Consider the following 16,019-nt stretch of genomic DNA (forward strand, 5'->3'; position numbering starts at 1 on the left):
GCCACCCATCCATCTGGAGCAACATGAGCCGTTTCGAGACTGGTACAAAGTTTGTTACACACTTCGCTATGCTCCTGCTGACTACCATTCCCACATCATGCTTACTCAATGTTAGATGTTCCCGAATAATAATCCCGAGTATACACTCTGTGTTTGCTTACATCACAACAGCCGGCATCTGGACACCTTATTTCGCTGATTCCAAGGATGCTAATTCCCATTTTCTCCATCTCCTGGATAGCATTGTAGATCTTGCCAGATTGTGTCATGGTTACAAGTACATTCCATGTACTTATCCTGGTTATTTCTGATGATCTCTTCTTGCACGACATTGTCCAAAATTGCCCCCCCCCTCCCTCAGAGATTCGAATGGGAGACTAGAAACTCCGGAATATTTAATCTTGAATCCTATCATGATAGTTACTAAGGAGGCTCTTGAATGCAGTGGTTTCCCCTGGCTTTCTGCATCCTAATCCTTTATTGACTGCCTATAGCAGTTCATTCGCTTCGGGGTCGATTTCCCGATCTCAGGGCAATAGAGTCCCTCCCTACGTTGGCTCTTCCAGCCGTAGCTATTAGTCGGTGTAAAGGACTGCTTATCCCGGCAGTACTTGGGCAGTATTAGTACGAGGGCGAGTCAATAAGTTCTTAGAAAATCTGAGAGCACTCGGAGTGTCATATCACATTACTTTTTGACAAGTAGCATTTTTCAGGTGATTACTGTCAAATTTTGAGCGGAATTCATCGCGCGATTTTATTTCTGTAGATGATTAAAGCGAACAACTTTTGTATTTTTTACAAAATGAAAAAAAACGAGTTTCGTGCAATAATCAAACATCTACATATGAAAGGTTTAACGCCGAAAGAAATCAAAGCGGAGTTGGATAATATTCATAGCACATCTGCATCAGCATGGTGCATTTGCAACTGTATACAATTGGGTGAATGAATTTAAATGTGGTCGTACATCCACATGTGATGCACCTCGTTCGGGACGTCCAATTGAGGCTGCTATGCCAGAAATCGATAAAGTCCACGATATTGTTTTGACTGATCGACGAGTGAAAGTGCGCGAGCTTGTTGAAGCATATCACATGACATAGTGATTTCAATTTTGCACGAACAATTGGGTATGAAAAAATTATCGGCAAGATGGGTGCCGATAGTTTGCTCACTATGGACATAAGCGCGACCGTATGACGATTTTAAAACAATGTTTGGAGATGTTTCAACGTTCCAGATGAACTGCGTCGATTCATTATTGTGGACGAAACATGGATCCATTACTTCACACCCGAGACGAAGGAACAGTTAAAACAATGGACTTCACCGAGTGAACCAGCTCCGAAGAAGGTGAAGACCGTGAAATCGGCCGGAAAGGTGATTTAGGATGGCCACAGTTTTTTAGGATGCACGCGGTATAATTCATATCGATTATCGACCTTCCGTCGAATCAATGGCGATTACTACACAGCCTTATTGGATTTCAACATTTTCATTTCAACATTTTAAAGAAAAAACGTCCCCATTTGGCGAAGAAGAAAGTGCTCTTCCATCAAGACAATGCACTGTTCATACGTGTCCGGCATCGAAGGCCAAATTCAACGAATTCCACTACGAATTGCTTCCCCATCCAGCATATTCGCCAGATTTAGCCCCCTGTGACTATTTTCTGTTTCCAAACCTGAAGAAATGGTTCAGAGGAAAGAGATTCACCACCAGAGAGCAGCTCATTGAAACAGAGGTTTATTTTGAAGAGTTGGACAAATCATATTATTCAGACGTCTTGAAAAAGTTGAAGAATCGTTGAATCAAGTGTATCGAACTGAAAGGAGATTATATTGAGAAATAAAAATTTGCAAGCGAATTTATTGTGTTTAGAAACCACAAGCAAGAATTCTTCTATCAACGGCATGAGTACTTCTCCAAGATGTGGATGAAAATGCATTAAACTGCATAGCATTATTAGATCCGAGATCACAGCCTAATTTAATAATGATCAATTTAGCGAAGAAACTCAAGTTACCTAGAATTTACTGAAGAATCAGTGAAGAATAATCGGCGGCATTAATCGGTCCCGTACAGAAGTATGCAAAGTTTTGCATGTACAATTAAGAGCCATACAAGGTGAATTTGTCGATCAGATAGAATGTATGATGTTACCACCAATAACAAATGAATTGCCTCAGGCAAGAATCGAAGCTAGTCAGATTATCATACCTCAAAACGTTCAACAGATCTAGAATTCAGCGAACCAGGGAAAGTTGACTTATTATTAAAAGCAAGAAGCTCGTTTATTGGAAGATCGTTGTAGGCTCACCAAAAATCGACTTCAAGACCAGCCAACGCTACAAAACACAAGATTAGGATGGATTCTAGGAAGAGAAATGACAGTAGTTGAATCGAGTCCATCATCCGCTTGTCACTACTAATGATTAACTGCATCGTCAAATTAAACGTTTCTGGAAGTAAGAAAATGTTTTGGAAGATATTATTCATATCTCACAAAGGATGAAAAATATTATGAGCAACAGTTTCTCAGGACAGCACGTAGAAATGAAAACGGACATTTCATCGTCAAATTACTTCTACGATCAGAAGTTAATCTTGGAAATTCTAAGCTATATGCCTTAAAGAGGTTAGAGCAAATGGAATATAGGTTCAAGCAAGATTCCTATTTAAAAGCCAGATATTGTGAATTTATGGATGATTACACTAGACAACAGCACATGACTTTGGTGAGCGATTTTGATTCAATCAACGCTAAAGAAAGATATTTTATATCACACCAAGCAGTTATCAGACCTGAGAACATAACCACTAAAATATGTGTTGTCTTTTGACGCTAAGACCACATCTGGCTATTCATTGAATGACAAATTTATGGTGGGGCCTAATTTACAAAAGGATCTCTTCAAGATCTTGCTAAGATTTTGCATACATCTATACGTCACATACATCTATACGTCGTGACAGCAGATGTATTACAAATGTTTAGACAAATCTGGATTTATCAGATCGAGCTTGGCAACTTATTCTTTAGAAAATAGATATCAAATTTCAGATTTATCAGTTAAACGTATGGAATGATATGTGCACCTTATCTTGCAATAGGATGTGTAAGGAAACTTACGGTGCTATATCAAGGAATATCCGTTGGCAGCTAAAGCGGTTAATGAAGATTTCTACATGGATGAAGTGTTGACCAAAAGTGCAACCTTGCAAGAGACAACGGAACTACAACAATAATTTACGAAGTAAATTACTATTACTATAATGAATAATTACTATTAATGAAAGGAAAATTCACCCTAAAAAAGTGGCGGTTGAATAGTTCTCACATTTTGGAAAGGATGGCCAAAAGAACATAAATGATTTGCTTGTGGATAAAATTGAGACGCTAAAGACACTTGGTTTACTGTGGAATTAGGTCCAAGATAATCTTCAATATCATTGAACTCATAGAAAAAGCCGCCTCAACAAAAAGGGAGATTCTTTCTAGGATTCTCAAATCTATAATCTTTTAGGCTTGATAGCACCACTTTTAATCAAAAGCAAGTTGTTTATGCAGAATTTATATATAGTGACAGAAACTATCATAGGATCAAAAACTCTCAGATGATCAATTAAAGGCATGGAACAATTATTATTACTCCTTACCAGCTTTCAATAATTTCTTGATTCCAAAAAATGTCAGCTTCTTTGATAGTCACCAAATATATTTGGATTTGGAGATACATCTCAATGAGCCTTCGGAGCATGCTTATATTTTGTGAGCATGAGCAAAGAACGTCATATTTCATCGCAGCTTTTATGGGCTAAGGTGGTTCTTCTTAAAGTATTCTTACCGAGGTTGGAGTTGAAAGGAACTGTATTATTCGCACAGTCAAAATCATCTTATAAAGATAGAATTCATCGCTTTTACCTATGGAGTGACAGTACAATAGTTCTTGGATGGATCAAGACAGAACCTTTTTTTTAAAGACTTTCATTGCAAATAGAGTGACTAAAATTCAAGAGCTCACAAAAAGAATGATCTGGCAACATGTACCAACAAAACAGAATCTAGCGGATCTCACATTCAGAGGAATGACGCTAAAAAAACTACAGAACAGTCAACTTTAGTGGCATGGACCACAATGGCTAAGCAAGAGCGATCAACAACGAAGCAATCAGCAGAAGCCTGCTAAAGAATTACTAGAATTGAAGAAGATTTCATTCAACTTTGTTAGTTATATCATGATGTAAAAAGACAGGTGTACCATTCCCGTGGATGCGCAGTCGTCTAAAGTAAAGAGATTTCCAATCAGAAAGGATTCAATATGGCTGCAAAATGATACATTGCTGTACATTGCTCCACTTCGCTCTGCACTTCTGCCATTTCTTATTACGATCGTCATCACACGTGACATCATATGCGCAATGGTACACCTGTCTTTTTACATTATGAGTTACATGACAGATCCCTTATATAAATACTCATCCTATTATAAGCTATGTCATTGCTTATTGATTTCGGTTAGTCTTATCGAAACAAAAGAAGCATAGTCCATTGATGCCCGAGGAGGTAGAGATGGCCGAGATTACAATCCTGAATAAGCTCCAAGTTCAAGATTTTAGGCAGAAACTACGTTATTTAACAGAAGGACGTGAACTTCCAAAAAGAGCCTGTTGCGGAATGAAAGAAATCCACAAACTACGTTTTTTTCCTCGCTTTATTTTCTCTTCTTCTACAATTGTTCTGTTCGTATCCTGGCCTCGTGGTGAGCTCATCATTTCGCCATTACAATCTCACACACTCCGTCCCCTTCGCGGCAGCATGCCTCACTCGTTCGCTACGCTTGCGCTAGTCCAGCGCCGCTAGTTAATTCTGGGCGCGTACTTCAAATAAATTCTTTCGTCGCTTGGGCACGAACATCCCGCCGGCCGTTGAAAGTCAATTTCTTCAACCGCTATTTACAAAAGGAGGAACTCTAGTATATCATTGCTTAAGAAAATTATGTTTCAATAGGAAGAACGCAAGTTTTATTGATAGCGCGGTTGGTTACGCTATTGGAGGATTACGCACGTAGCCATCGCCTCCGGGATGAGTCTCAATAATTCGTATGCCATCTTTAAGGTGGTAAATTCTTATCCTTCAAGAGAACTAATGAACTGATCTTGATTTCGAAGGAATTAGGTTTTTTGTCACTTATAACGGTCTTGAAGCTGCGTGAGATACTTGCAAGACTACCGCTTCTAGAAGTTTTGACGCATTTGTGATAATAGTTGGAATCTTAGTCGATTCGATGGTATCTCGATAAGGTCGAACTCTGGAAAGGAGTTTAGAGGTTCATCGATGATAAAATGTCCGGGAGCACCTCATAATCGTGAGGGTCGTTGGTCACACCGGGCACAGCGGGTGTGAATTTAAAACGGCTTCGATTTGTGCGAATACCGTACTGAATTCTTCAAAGGTGAATACACTGTTACCGATAACTCTTTTTAAGAGTCTTGGCGGACTTCACACCCGCCAGAGTCCACCCATATGTAAGGATTTTACCGGTAGTGAAATGCCGCACCGACTGATCCGTCAAAAAACGTTCAACATTCTCGCAATTCCCTTCCACCATGCGTGAAAGTGCTTGCAGTTCATTGTTTGAGCCTGTGAAATTTGTGCCGTTGTCTGAGAACAAATTCGTGTATTGACCACGTCTGGCCATGAATCGTTTCAACGCATTGAGAAACGCCATCATGGTTAAGTCGCAGATTAATTCCAAGTGCGTGGCTTTAGTTGACAAGCATACAAAGATACACAAGTAAGTCTTTCCAGTTTTGTTCCGCGACAATTTTATAGGAAACAGTCCCGCGTAATCTATTACTAATCTGAATTACTAAATGCTCGATGTGGAGTTACCCGCTCTCTCGGAAGATCTCCCATTAATTATGATTTTTCATGAGGACGGACGCGATGCATTTTCGTATCTGCCGAATCGTTTGACGTCCCGTTACCGGCAAGTACCTATAGCGCAAATGAGCAAGTAAACTTTGAAGCCCCATATGCATATTTGAGATGCGAATCTCGAATGGTTAACTCGATAAATGGATGCTTGGCAGATAGGATGATCGGATGTTGCTTCGAGTGATCTATATCTGCGTGGCGGAATCTACCTCTACGCGTAATAGTCCCGTCTAGGAAAGGATTTAAAGTGAGAAGCTTGCTTTTACTCGATATTCCCCATGGCTTGGAGGTTCGGACGTCGGTGGTTTGCCATCCTGTGCAACCTACCGTTCCGAGTTCGATCGAGTTTTATCGGCGCCCTACATAATGTCAGCTTGTAAGGTTCGAGGCTATCTAATCACTTGATAGCCTCAGGATTATGGATGAGCCAATAAGCTTTTTAGCTTATGCAGGGAAGATGCTGATTAGATTGAAAGCTCGGCGTCCTGCCTCGGGGTTAGGCTCGGGGTTGCTGAGCGATTCCTATGGAGCGTCCCCGGGAAATAGCGTCCCGGCGGCATCCGAAGCGCTGGCCGACCAGTGTTGCGCGTGTAAGCGACACAAACTGGGAGTAGCCTAGGCTATGACGATCTGACGGATGATCTAGATTGATACCGCTGAGACTGTGGCAATTGCCCGCGTCCAGGTAGGATTCGCGGTGGTAGTGATTGATAGCTGCATGCTGGCTAGGAGCCTCTGGCCTTGACGGATGAGCTGCGTATCATGTTCGGGAACCAGCCTGCTTAATTGGTAGAGCGTAGATAGTTGCTCGCTCCAACCAGAGCTGAGTTGCTTGTTGGGACCTACATCCCGCGAGCGCGACTGGGAGTTTCGGCATAGCCGTGACGCGTTGATCGGACGTATTCTAGATCCCATGCCCATGGGGGGGGGGGGGGCGAGTTAAGCTTAAATGCAGATCATACGTATCATACGTAAAACACTCACACATTGTTGTTTGGCTTGGAGATCTTTAATCTCGGGGAATTCGTTTAGTTGTGCGACTCGGGTAAGTGACAGTGTGGCTTTATTCAACTCTTCCACTGATAGAGGACTGGTTTGTCGCTCTTCTCTTTTGCACGCATTGGTTTTGAATCACAAGCAATACGCTGCGACCCTCTTGAGTCGATGAAGAGACGAGAATCTCGAAAATAAATTAGTATCCCGCGGAACGCTGTGGTAAGCTACGGTCTGTTTCTTGAGTTCAACTATTTCCGAGGGTTCGACTGCGGGCTCCATCGGCCACGCCTGCTGATCCTTTGCGAGCCAAGATGATTCCGTCCACCACAGAGAGAGAATTTTTAGGTTTCGTGGAGTTGCTCCTCTCGAAATGATGTCAGCTGGATTGTCCTTGGACTGAACATGCGACCATTGAACATCTGGTGCTGTGTGCTGGGTCGTCGCGACTCTATTCGCAACGAATATTTATAACTCTGCGGGCTGATGCTTGATCCACGCTAGCGATAGTTGAATCACTTCAATATTGAATGCGATCAAACTTAATTGTTAGAGCTTGTCGCACGATCTCTCCGAGCTTGACGAGTAATAAGGCTCCACATAATTTAAGTCGAGGTAAGGTGATACTCTTGAGAGGTGCGATTTTTGACTTTCCGCAGAGTAATCTTGCGACAACTCACCTGATTGATTTATACTTCGGATGAAAATGCAAGCCCCATATGCTGCCTCTGAGGCGTCACAAAGTCTGTGTAGTTCTATTGTTCATGGTTCTTCGCATATCGCGTGTCTTGGAATCGAGATTAATTCCATCTCCTTCATTTTCTTCCTGATATATTGCATCCAGGTGATGTATAGATTAATTGGTAGGAATTCGTCTCATCCTTAAGTTGCCAAAATTGTTGAAGTATGATCTTGGTACGTACAATCACTGGGCATTAGCCCCAACGGGTCATAAATTTAAGCAATAGTTGATAATATCATATGTCTCGTTGCACTGATTTTTTTCGATTGCGCACGTTCTATATTGCAAACAATCATCGGTGATGTTCCAGCAAATTCCTAATGTCTTTATTTCATTACTCCTTGGTAACTTTTGGACTTCGAAGGATCCGTCGAAGATTGTCGGCTCGTTTATGTTCCACTTATGGAGATGAAATCCTGCAGATTGCAAAATGTCGGTTACTTCGCACCACCGTAGAGTGCTTATGTCGTTGCCACCAGACAAGTTGTCCACGTAAAAGTCATTGTGTATGATCCTGCTCGCTTCCGGATATCTGTCTTGGTTTTCAATCGCGAACTGATGTAAGCACCGAATGGCTAAGAACGCACTAGCCATACCGATATGTGATGGTGTTGAGACGGTATTCGCAGATCAGTCCGCTTGCATTTGGACTCCATACGATTCTTTGTAAATCTCTGTTGATCTTCTTGCAAAAGCACTTGTCGGTACATCTGATGTCTGCTGTGATGACGAATCGGTGTAGACGGAATCTCATTGTTATGGAGAATAGATCCTGCTGAATAGTAGGCCCAGAGCGGAGTATATTGTTGAGTGATACTCCTGAAGATGTGGGACACGATGCGTCAAATACAACTCTGAGCGGTCATGCTGTTGGGTTTTAATACCGTGTGATGCGATAGGTAAATACTTATCTGAGGTTCCTCCTGATTCGAGATTTCGGCCATATGGTTTAATTCGTCATATTTTTGCATGAAGAGCTTATATTAGTGCTTTAATTCCGGAAATTTTGCAAATTTTCGTTCTATGTACCGTAATCGCTTGATAGCGATATCGTGAGTGTCTCCGAGTTAATCTACTCTATCGCATAGTGTAATCGAATTTCAAATCGTCCATCCACGTTACATTATGTGTGAATGAATTCTGTTTCCCAGATCGTTATCTGATAACTTCGAATGGATGAGACTTTCTTCTACTTGCCAGAAGCATTCTGGTTGTGTTTCGATGTTGGTAGTGAAAGAGATGGAATATACGGATGCGATCGAGCTCTCGTTTGGTCTTTGGAGGCCTACCGGACCCGCAATGATCTTGTTTTTTGTGTTATCGGCTGGTCCTTTCCTAATTTGATCTGATCGACGCATAATAGCTGCCAAAATATGAAACTTTCTAGTACGTCTATTTTCTCTGGCGTGTGGAATGATCAGCTAGAGTGATTGTCTCAGGTATTTGTGCTTCTTGTTGTCTCCGACAATGGAAGATTGACTGTGCTTTCTCGGGCAATATCGAGAAAGCAAGCTTAATTCTGAAAAGGTTAAATTTGGATTGTATCGTAGCGTGAGTCTCTGTGAATGCTGTTTGTACGTTGTCGATACCGCAAATATGCATTGAATTACTTCTCTGTGGAAGGCCTAATTGTTCGCAATGGTTCCTTGTCATAAAGTTAGATTGCGATCCTGGGTCGAGAAACGCACGACATTCTTGCAAATCTCCCCGATTGTCTTGAATGTGGATGATAGCCGTAGCCAGCAACCCACGCTGAGTTGAACGGCATGCTGCTACGCTCGTGGTTTGTGATTCCGTAAATGCCTGTGATTCGGTGGTTGTAATTTGATTACCATTTCCGTGATCTGCGCCTTCGCCCTTTGAAATGTGCAGTAGTGTGTTGTGTTTCTTGTGACATAATCGGCAGGTGCTAGAGCTGCACGATTCAACGTTGTGGCCGCCCTTAAAACAGTTGAAACATAATTTTAAATGTTTTACTTCCTTACTCTTGACCTGGGAAATTGAATTAAGAAAACTTGGACACTGATACAATCGATACTTACCTTGATTGCATACCAAACGTTTGTCTGATTTGTCTCGGCGACCGCCTCGGCGATTGATTTTTTGTTTGTGTTGATTGCTTTATTGTTAATGTCATTACTTGATGATTTCGCGCATTTCGTTTTATCGAGTTGTGATGTCTCCAGCATAACGCACCTATCTGTTGTAAAGTCAAGGAACTGCCTATATATCGCTATTTCTTTCGCGGACGACTTGGTTTCCCGTTTTGTGGCGTTTTTTGGTCGAATTTTGCGGTTATTAGATAAACAAGGATGATGCTCCATTGTTCCATGAGCTCGCCAAGCTTTTTCAGAGTGCGAATATGCTTTTCGGTGTGATCTAATAATTGATGCAATCCTGTAGGTGATTCCTTTTACATTATAGGAAGTTCTACAAGCGCTTGCACGTAGTGCAAGCCAAAACACGTTTATTCTCGAAACGACTTTCGAGAAGGTTCCATGCGACATCGTAATTATCAGCGGACATTTCCATAGATTCTAGAATTTCTGCGGCTATCCCCTTTAGTGCGAACTTTAAGTAATACAGCTTTTTTATGTTTGATAGGTTACTATTTTTTATCGATAATCGTCTTAAAGGTATCGTGAAAATTTGGCCACTGGTCGTATGATACGTTGAAAGTGGGCAGATTAATAGGCGGTAGCTTGATCCGGTCTTCTGCATTGGTTGCATTGCCGAAGTTACGATTATTTCTTGACGCGCCGTTTCGCGGTTTCCCATGTCGTGTGATAAGCGCTTTAGCCGCCGCGGACGTCGTGTATTCTGACTCGAATGCTTCGCGTTCGCCATCGTTTTTAAATTCTGCGTCTAGTTCCTCGAGGGCGTCTTATGTTTCACTAAATTCATTCCACACGCGTTGTATCGCTGTTAATCTAACCTTTACCTCCTCTATCTGATGGCTTTGTTCGTCGAATACTCTAATCCAATTACGCGCGCGTCATTTGCGCCTTGATTCCGCGTATTTTCACGAGTTTTGCTGTGTCCGCCATTGTGTTCGTGTAAACGGGATCGAGATTCACTAGTTACGATTAGGTTGCACTTAGCTTGAGAATCGAAGCTCAGAGTCCTTGGAGGGACTCGTTGACTCGGTGGATGCGTTTGTTTCCTCGACTTTCTTCTGGACATTGCTTGTCGGTGGATTGAGCGATTTTGGTGCTTTGTACACAGCCGATGATTGCTATCCGTCTGTATCTATTCGGATTTCACTGTGTTGCGAATGATCCGCCTCGAAGGATCAATGTTGCAGGATGAAAGAAATCCACAATCTACGTTTCTTTTCCTCGCTTTATTTCCTCTTCTTCTACAATTGTTCTGTTCGTATCCTGGCCTCAGTAGCGAACTCACCATTTTGCCATTACAATCTCACGTACACTCCGTCGCGGCAGCATGCCTCACTCGTTTGCTGCGCTCGTCCAGCGCCGCTAGTTAATTAACGGGCGCTTCAAATAAATTCTTTCATCGCTCAGGCGCGAACAGAACCCTCTGTGCTCACTACACTCGTTTATTGATCATCAAGGTTTAAATCGGATAAGAAGCAAGGCTTTTCAATGTAGAGATTAGCGACTTGCAGAAGCATCAAGTGATCTTATTAAGAAACTATATTATAATACTATAATTCTGCGGCAGGAACACGAACGTCCAAAACATTGTCCGCCAGAGCAATTACTTCATTCTAAAAAATATTGGCCTATTAATGGTAGAAGAGAGTTTCGCAAGATCGTACGAAAATGCGTAAAATGTTTTCGCTTTAAATATCGTTAAAGCGGTTATGGGAGATTTACTTCCAGAACGAATTACTCAAAAGGGCAGAGCCTTTATAACTACAGGAGTGGATTACGCCGGCCCCTTTGCGGTTCGAAAGAGCAGACATCATGGAAGAGCGGTTATATCTAAAGGATATGTCGCGCTGTTTACTTGCTTCAGTACCAAAGCAATTCACCTTGAATTTGTAAGCAAATTAATCACAGAAGCATTCTTAGCAGCTTTGGATAGTTTTACAACCTGGAGAGGACTTTGTAAGCGAATATATTCAGACAATGATACAAATTTCGTTGGTACCAGTAAAGAGTTTGAAGAGGTGTTTCAGTTTATTATAGAAAGAGATATTACAGCGGCGCTGACTAAATAAAAGGTGATCTGGAATTTCATACATCATGCGTCTCATTTTGGAGAAGTCGCAGTGAAACTCATGAAGAGACATTTGTACACCATTATTCAGAAAACTGCTGAACTTTGATGAATATATCACACTACTCACCAACATTGAAGATATTCTTAATTCTAGGCCTTTAATGCCTTTGATAAACGATCATTCTGACCTTGAAATCCTAACACCAGCGCATTTTTTAATAGACGATTCGCTTATTTAACCAATTAAGCACAATTATGTAGATGTTCCAGACAATTGACTTCATCATTGACAGCATTTACAGAAATTGAGGCAGACCCTGTGAAAACAATGGCAGAACGAATATCTACAAGAACTGCAGAAACAAAACAAATGACATAGCTCAGGGAAGCCTATTGACCTGAACATAATGATTCTACTAATGAAAAGCAATAACTCTCTCCTTGCAATCGCCTTTAGGATCATTGTCTGGACTATTATGTAGTAGAGATAAAAAAGGATGGGAACATACGAGTAGCTAGCGTGCGTATCAGTACAAGTAATTATGTATATATAAACGAGCTATCAGGAAACTTTGTTCACTATCATTAACGGCCGACGAGGAAGAAGATACAAGATCATGAGTCTGTGTTTGATATAATTGCTCCATTTATTATTTGTTCTATGTTATCTTATATTAAGTTAATTCCGTTCAAGTTCCTAAAGTAATTGATTGATTGAAGGCTACAAGAATGTGATTAATTAGTTATAATTTTTTTTGTGTTGAAAGAATTTTCTTTTGTATTGAAAGAGAGTAAGGTGGTCGGTATATGTTAATGCAATATCTAGCACATGGGAAAGAGGAAGAGGGCGCGGTTTTGTACGAACGGAAGATTTGAAAAACTAATAAAAAATTTATAGTTGTTAAAAAGAATGATCATTCCACAACAGTCTGTCTAGAACTGCGTGATAATTGAGCTGTTGGTAAATGAAGAAATAAGATTTATTTTCTTTCTCTAATATATTGATATTGCTGTGTCCGCCATTACTCCGCGTTCGTCATTATCCCATTCTCCCCTACATATACGGGGTGTCCGACGAGACTTCTGCCAAATGCTTTTTGTAGACAGAACAGACTAAACTGAATCGAAAAGTCCTCTACAATTTTGCAATTTTCACAATGATTAACGAGATATTAATTATTAAAAATTGTCGATTATTGGTTATCTTCAATAATTTTTTACTCAACTACTATCAACTTTACAAAAAAACAGCAAGAGACAAAAACTGTTTATTTTCTTCTTACAGAGCTCTAAGAATTTTTTTCAGAATTTTTTATCAACTGTCAAACATGGGAGCGACTCACCTTTCTTACTTTTTCTCACTTTTCTTACTTTTTTATATAGATGTATATTACTGTTCATAAATTCAAGAACGTTTGCAATTTACAAAACACATTTTACAAAAACTTATTGGGAGTATAAATTAGTTCGGTCCGTTTTCCAAAAGATGGCTCCGGCTGTTGTGAATGGTTCATAATGACAACTGATTTTGGCGTTTTCGGAGAGGTTAGACATCTGCTAATAATATTCATTTTTTTATATCGCTTTGAGTTTCATACAAAAACCTTGATTTTTACTGTGTTTGAAATGTCGAATTTTGTATTAACCAAGCAGCATTTGCGGGAGATTCTAATTTGCTGCTTTAATTGGAAGAAAAGTGCAGCTGAAGCTCATCGAATGCTTGTCGAAGTTTATGGTGACACTGCTCCAACTGTAATAAATCATATAAGGAATGGTTTCGACGTTTCAAGGATGGAGATATCAGCGTTGAAGACAAGCCTCGCTCTGGACAGCCAAAAAAATTCGAAGACAAAGAATTAGAGGCATTACTCGAAGAAGATCAGAGTCAAACACAAGAGGAGCTTGCAGAATCATTGGGAGTAACTCAACAAGCCGTTTCTGCACGATTGAAAAACAAGGAAATTGGGTGCCTTATGAACTGAAACCGAGAGACGCTGAAAGGCGATTTTTCACTTGCGAACAGCTGATTCAAAGACAACAAAGAAAAGGTTTTTTTGCATCGGATTGTGACTGGAGATGAGGAGTGGATGAGTATTCTACGACAACTCCAAGAAAAAAAAAATTACGCTAAGCCCGGTCAATCGTTGCCATCGACCTCAATATCAACATCAAAGCCGAACATTCATGGTTCGAAGATCATGCTCTGTATTTGGTGGAACCAAAAGGGTGTTGTTTACTATGAGCTGCTGAAACCTGGCGATTCCATTACGGGCGATCGGTATCGGCTACAATTAATTCATTTGAGCCGTGCATTGCAAGAAAAACGGCCGGAATACGAGCAAAGACATGATAAAGTTATTTTTCTTCATGACAATGCTCGGTCTCATGTCGCAAAAGTCGTAAAAAAATATTTGGAAACGCTCAAATGGGATGTTTTACCGCATCTGCCGTATTCTCTGGACATTGCTCTTTCTGATTATTGGTTGTTCCGAAGGATGCAGCACGATTTGGCAAGTCACCGGTTCACTTCTCAAAAATTGGATCGCCTCTAAAGACGAGTCATTTTTTCGAGATGAAATTCGAAAATTGAGAGATGGGAAAAAGTAGTAGCCAGCGATGGACAATACTTTAATTAATCTGTTCATTCATTTTATTTTGAAATAAATGCATTTTTGAACACAAAAAAACGGATCGAACTAATTTGTACTCCCAATATATTGCGATGAAAAACAATTGTGAAAAAATTTTTTAAAATGCAATGTAAAAGCAAAAAATAGAGCTTCAAAATGACGTTTGAATTTTGTATCCAACATTTTTTTCCTTATATAAAATTGAAAATTTATGTTATTTATTGAAGCACTGTACTTAGATGAAACTTTGTCGGATAAAATTTAACAAATTTAAGGTGCATTTTAAGGTAGACTTTCTAAGTTTTTTAAAATAAAAAAATTGATATGATGATTTTTCATGTAGAGATTGTATTTTTTATTGTGTAAAATTTTATTGTATAAAAACTTACTTTTTCTAAAATGTTTTTAATTTCGATTCTAAAAGTTTGTGGAAAAAAATAAAAAGTGGAAAAATGTTTATTATAATATGATTGATTCCTATAATTTTTCCAAATTTTTATAAAAACTGTTTCGAATGTTAATTTTATAAAAATTGTAACGTTCAAGAAAAATTTATAAAGTTCTATTTTTTTGTCTTTTAAATGTATTTTTAGAAACTTCTTTACAATTTTTTTTACTGAGATATTTAAGTTTCTGTAAATTGTAAGAAAATTGCAAATATTTCTGAATTTATTAATGGTAATGTTATTATCAATACTAAAATTAAAGAAAATATAAAAGGATGTAACAGATATGCACATGAAAAGAGTCCCTATATCAATTTAGACTTCACATACATTGATTGTTAGATTTCTATGAAAGAAAAATTTTCGCCGCTTATCCTTACTATTGCGATAATGGTAATAAAAACATTTTTTATCATAATTTTTTTTTCTAATCGAAAAATTATGAAAAAATCAGTAATGTTTTAGTTATCAAGAAACATTTTTAATAATTCCCTATAATTGCCAATGTTTAAGTAAAAATCATATTCTAATTTCATATTTTTTGTGAATATCTTTCCAACATTATTCACTTCAAATTATTAGGAAGTTTCCGTTAGCGCACAATACGATAGCACACATTCATTCACATCGGCTAACTTTTCACTGCTTTAATTAATGAGAATGTTTTATTTCAAATTGGCTAATTAGCGATGTGTGCTATCGGAACCGTTTTAAATTATTTTAATTCTTTAATAAATAAGCGTCAATGACAAAAAATGAAAATATGAAATTTTCTCATGTTTTTCCGCAAAAGTGTAACTTATTTACATGTACATTTTTTATAATTGACAGTTATAAACTTTTAATTTTTTAAAAATTATAATTTCTATTTTCTAAATCTGTAAAAAATATCAAGAATGTATTCCGGTATTTTTTATTACCAATTTTTAGAATCAAAACATCATTGATCTTCATAATTTTTCGTGGATTAGAAAAATAGGAAAAAATTATGATAAAAAATTTGTTTTATTGTCATTATTGCAATTGTAAGGATAGGGAGTGAAATTTTTTTTTTCATAATGGTTTAACAATTGATGTAT

At 39.0% G+C, this 16,019-nt stretch overlaps 3 protein-coding genes and 1 long non-coding RNA gene across 5 annotated transcripts in view; 3 read left to right on the forward strand and 1 right to left on the reverse strand.

The window, feature by feature from the left end:
• Nucleotides 1–16,019, forward strand: part of LOC105144014 (uncharacterized) — a 106,978-nt gene that overhangs the window by 63,459 nt on the left and 27,500 nt on the right. The window lies entirely within an intron of this gene.
• The window catches only part of LOC105144001 (uncharacterized), a 171,652-nt gene that overhangs the window by 63,458 nt on the left and 92,175 nt on the right, over nucleotides 1–16,019 (forward strand). The gene's annotated exons all lie outside the window — the stretch shown is intronic.
• Nucleotides 1–16,019, reverse strand: part of LOC105143998 (uncharacterized) — an 80,226-nt gene that overhangs the window by 60,357 nt on the left and 3,850 nt on the right. The window lies entirely within an intron of this gene.
• Nucleotides 11,503–11,862, forward strand: LOC147908906 (uncharacterized). Its single transcript, XM_087407801.1, has one exon. The coding sequence runs from the start codon at nucleotides 11,503–11,505 to the stop codon at nucleotides 11,860–11,862; it is 360 nt and encodes a 119-aa protein (XP_087263927.1).

Source organism: Acromyrmex echinatior, chromosome 7 (genome assembly GCF_024713525.1).
Source record: "Acromyrmex echinatior isolate Ae372 chromosome 7, ASM2471352v2, whole genome shotgun sequence".
Lineage (NCBI taxonomy): Eukaryota > Metazoa > Arthropoda > Insecta > Hymenoptera > Formicidae > Acromyrmex > Acromyrmex echinatior.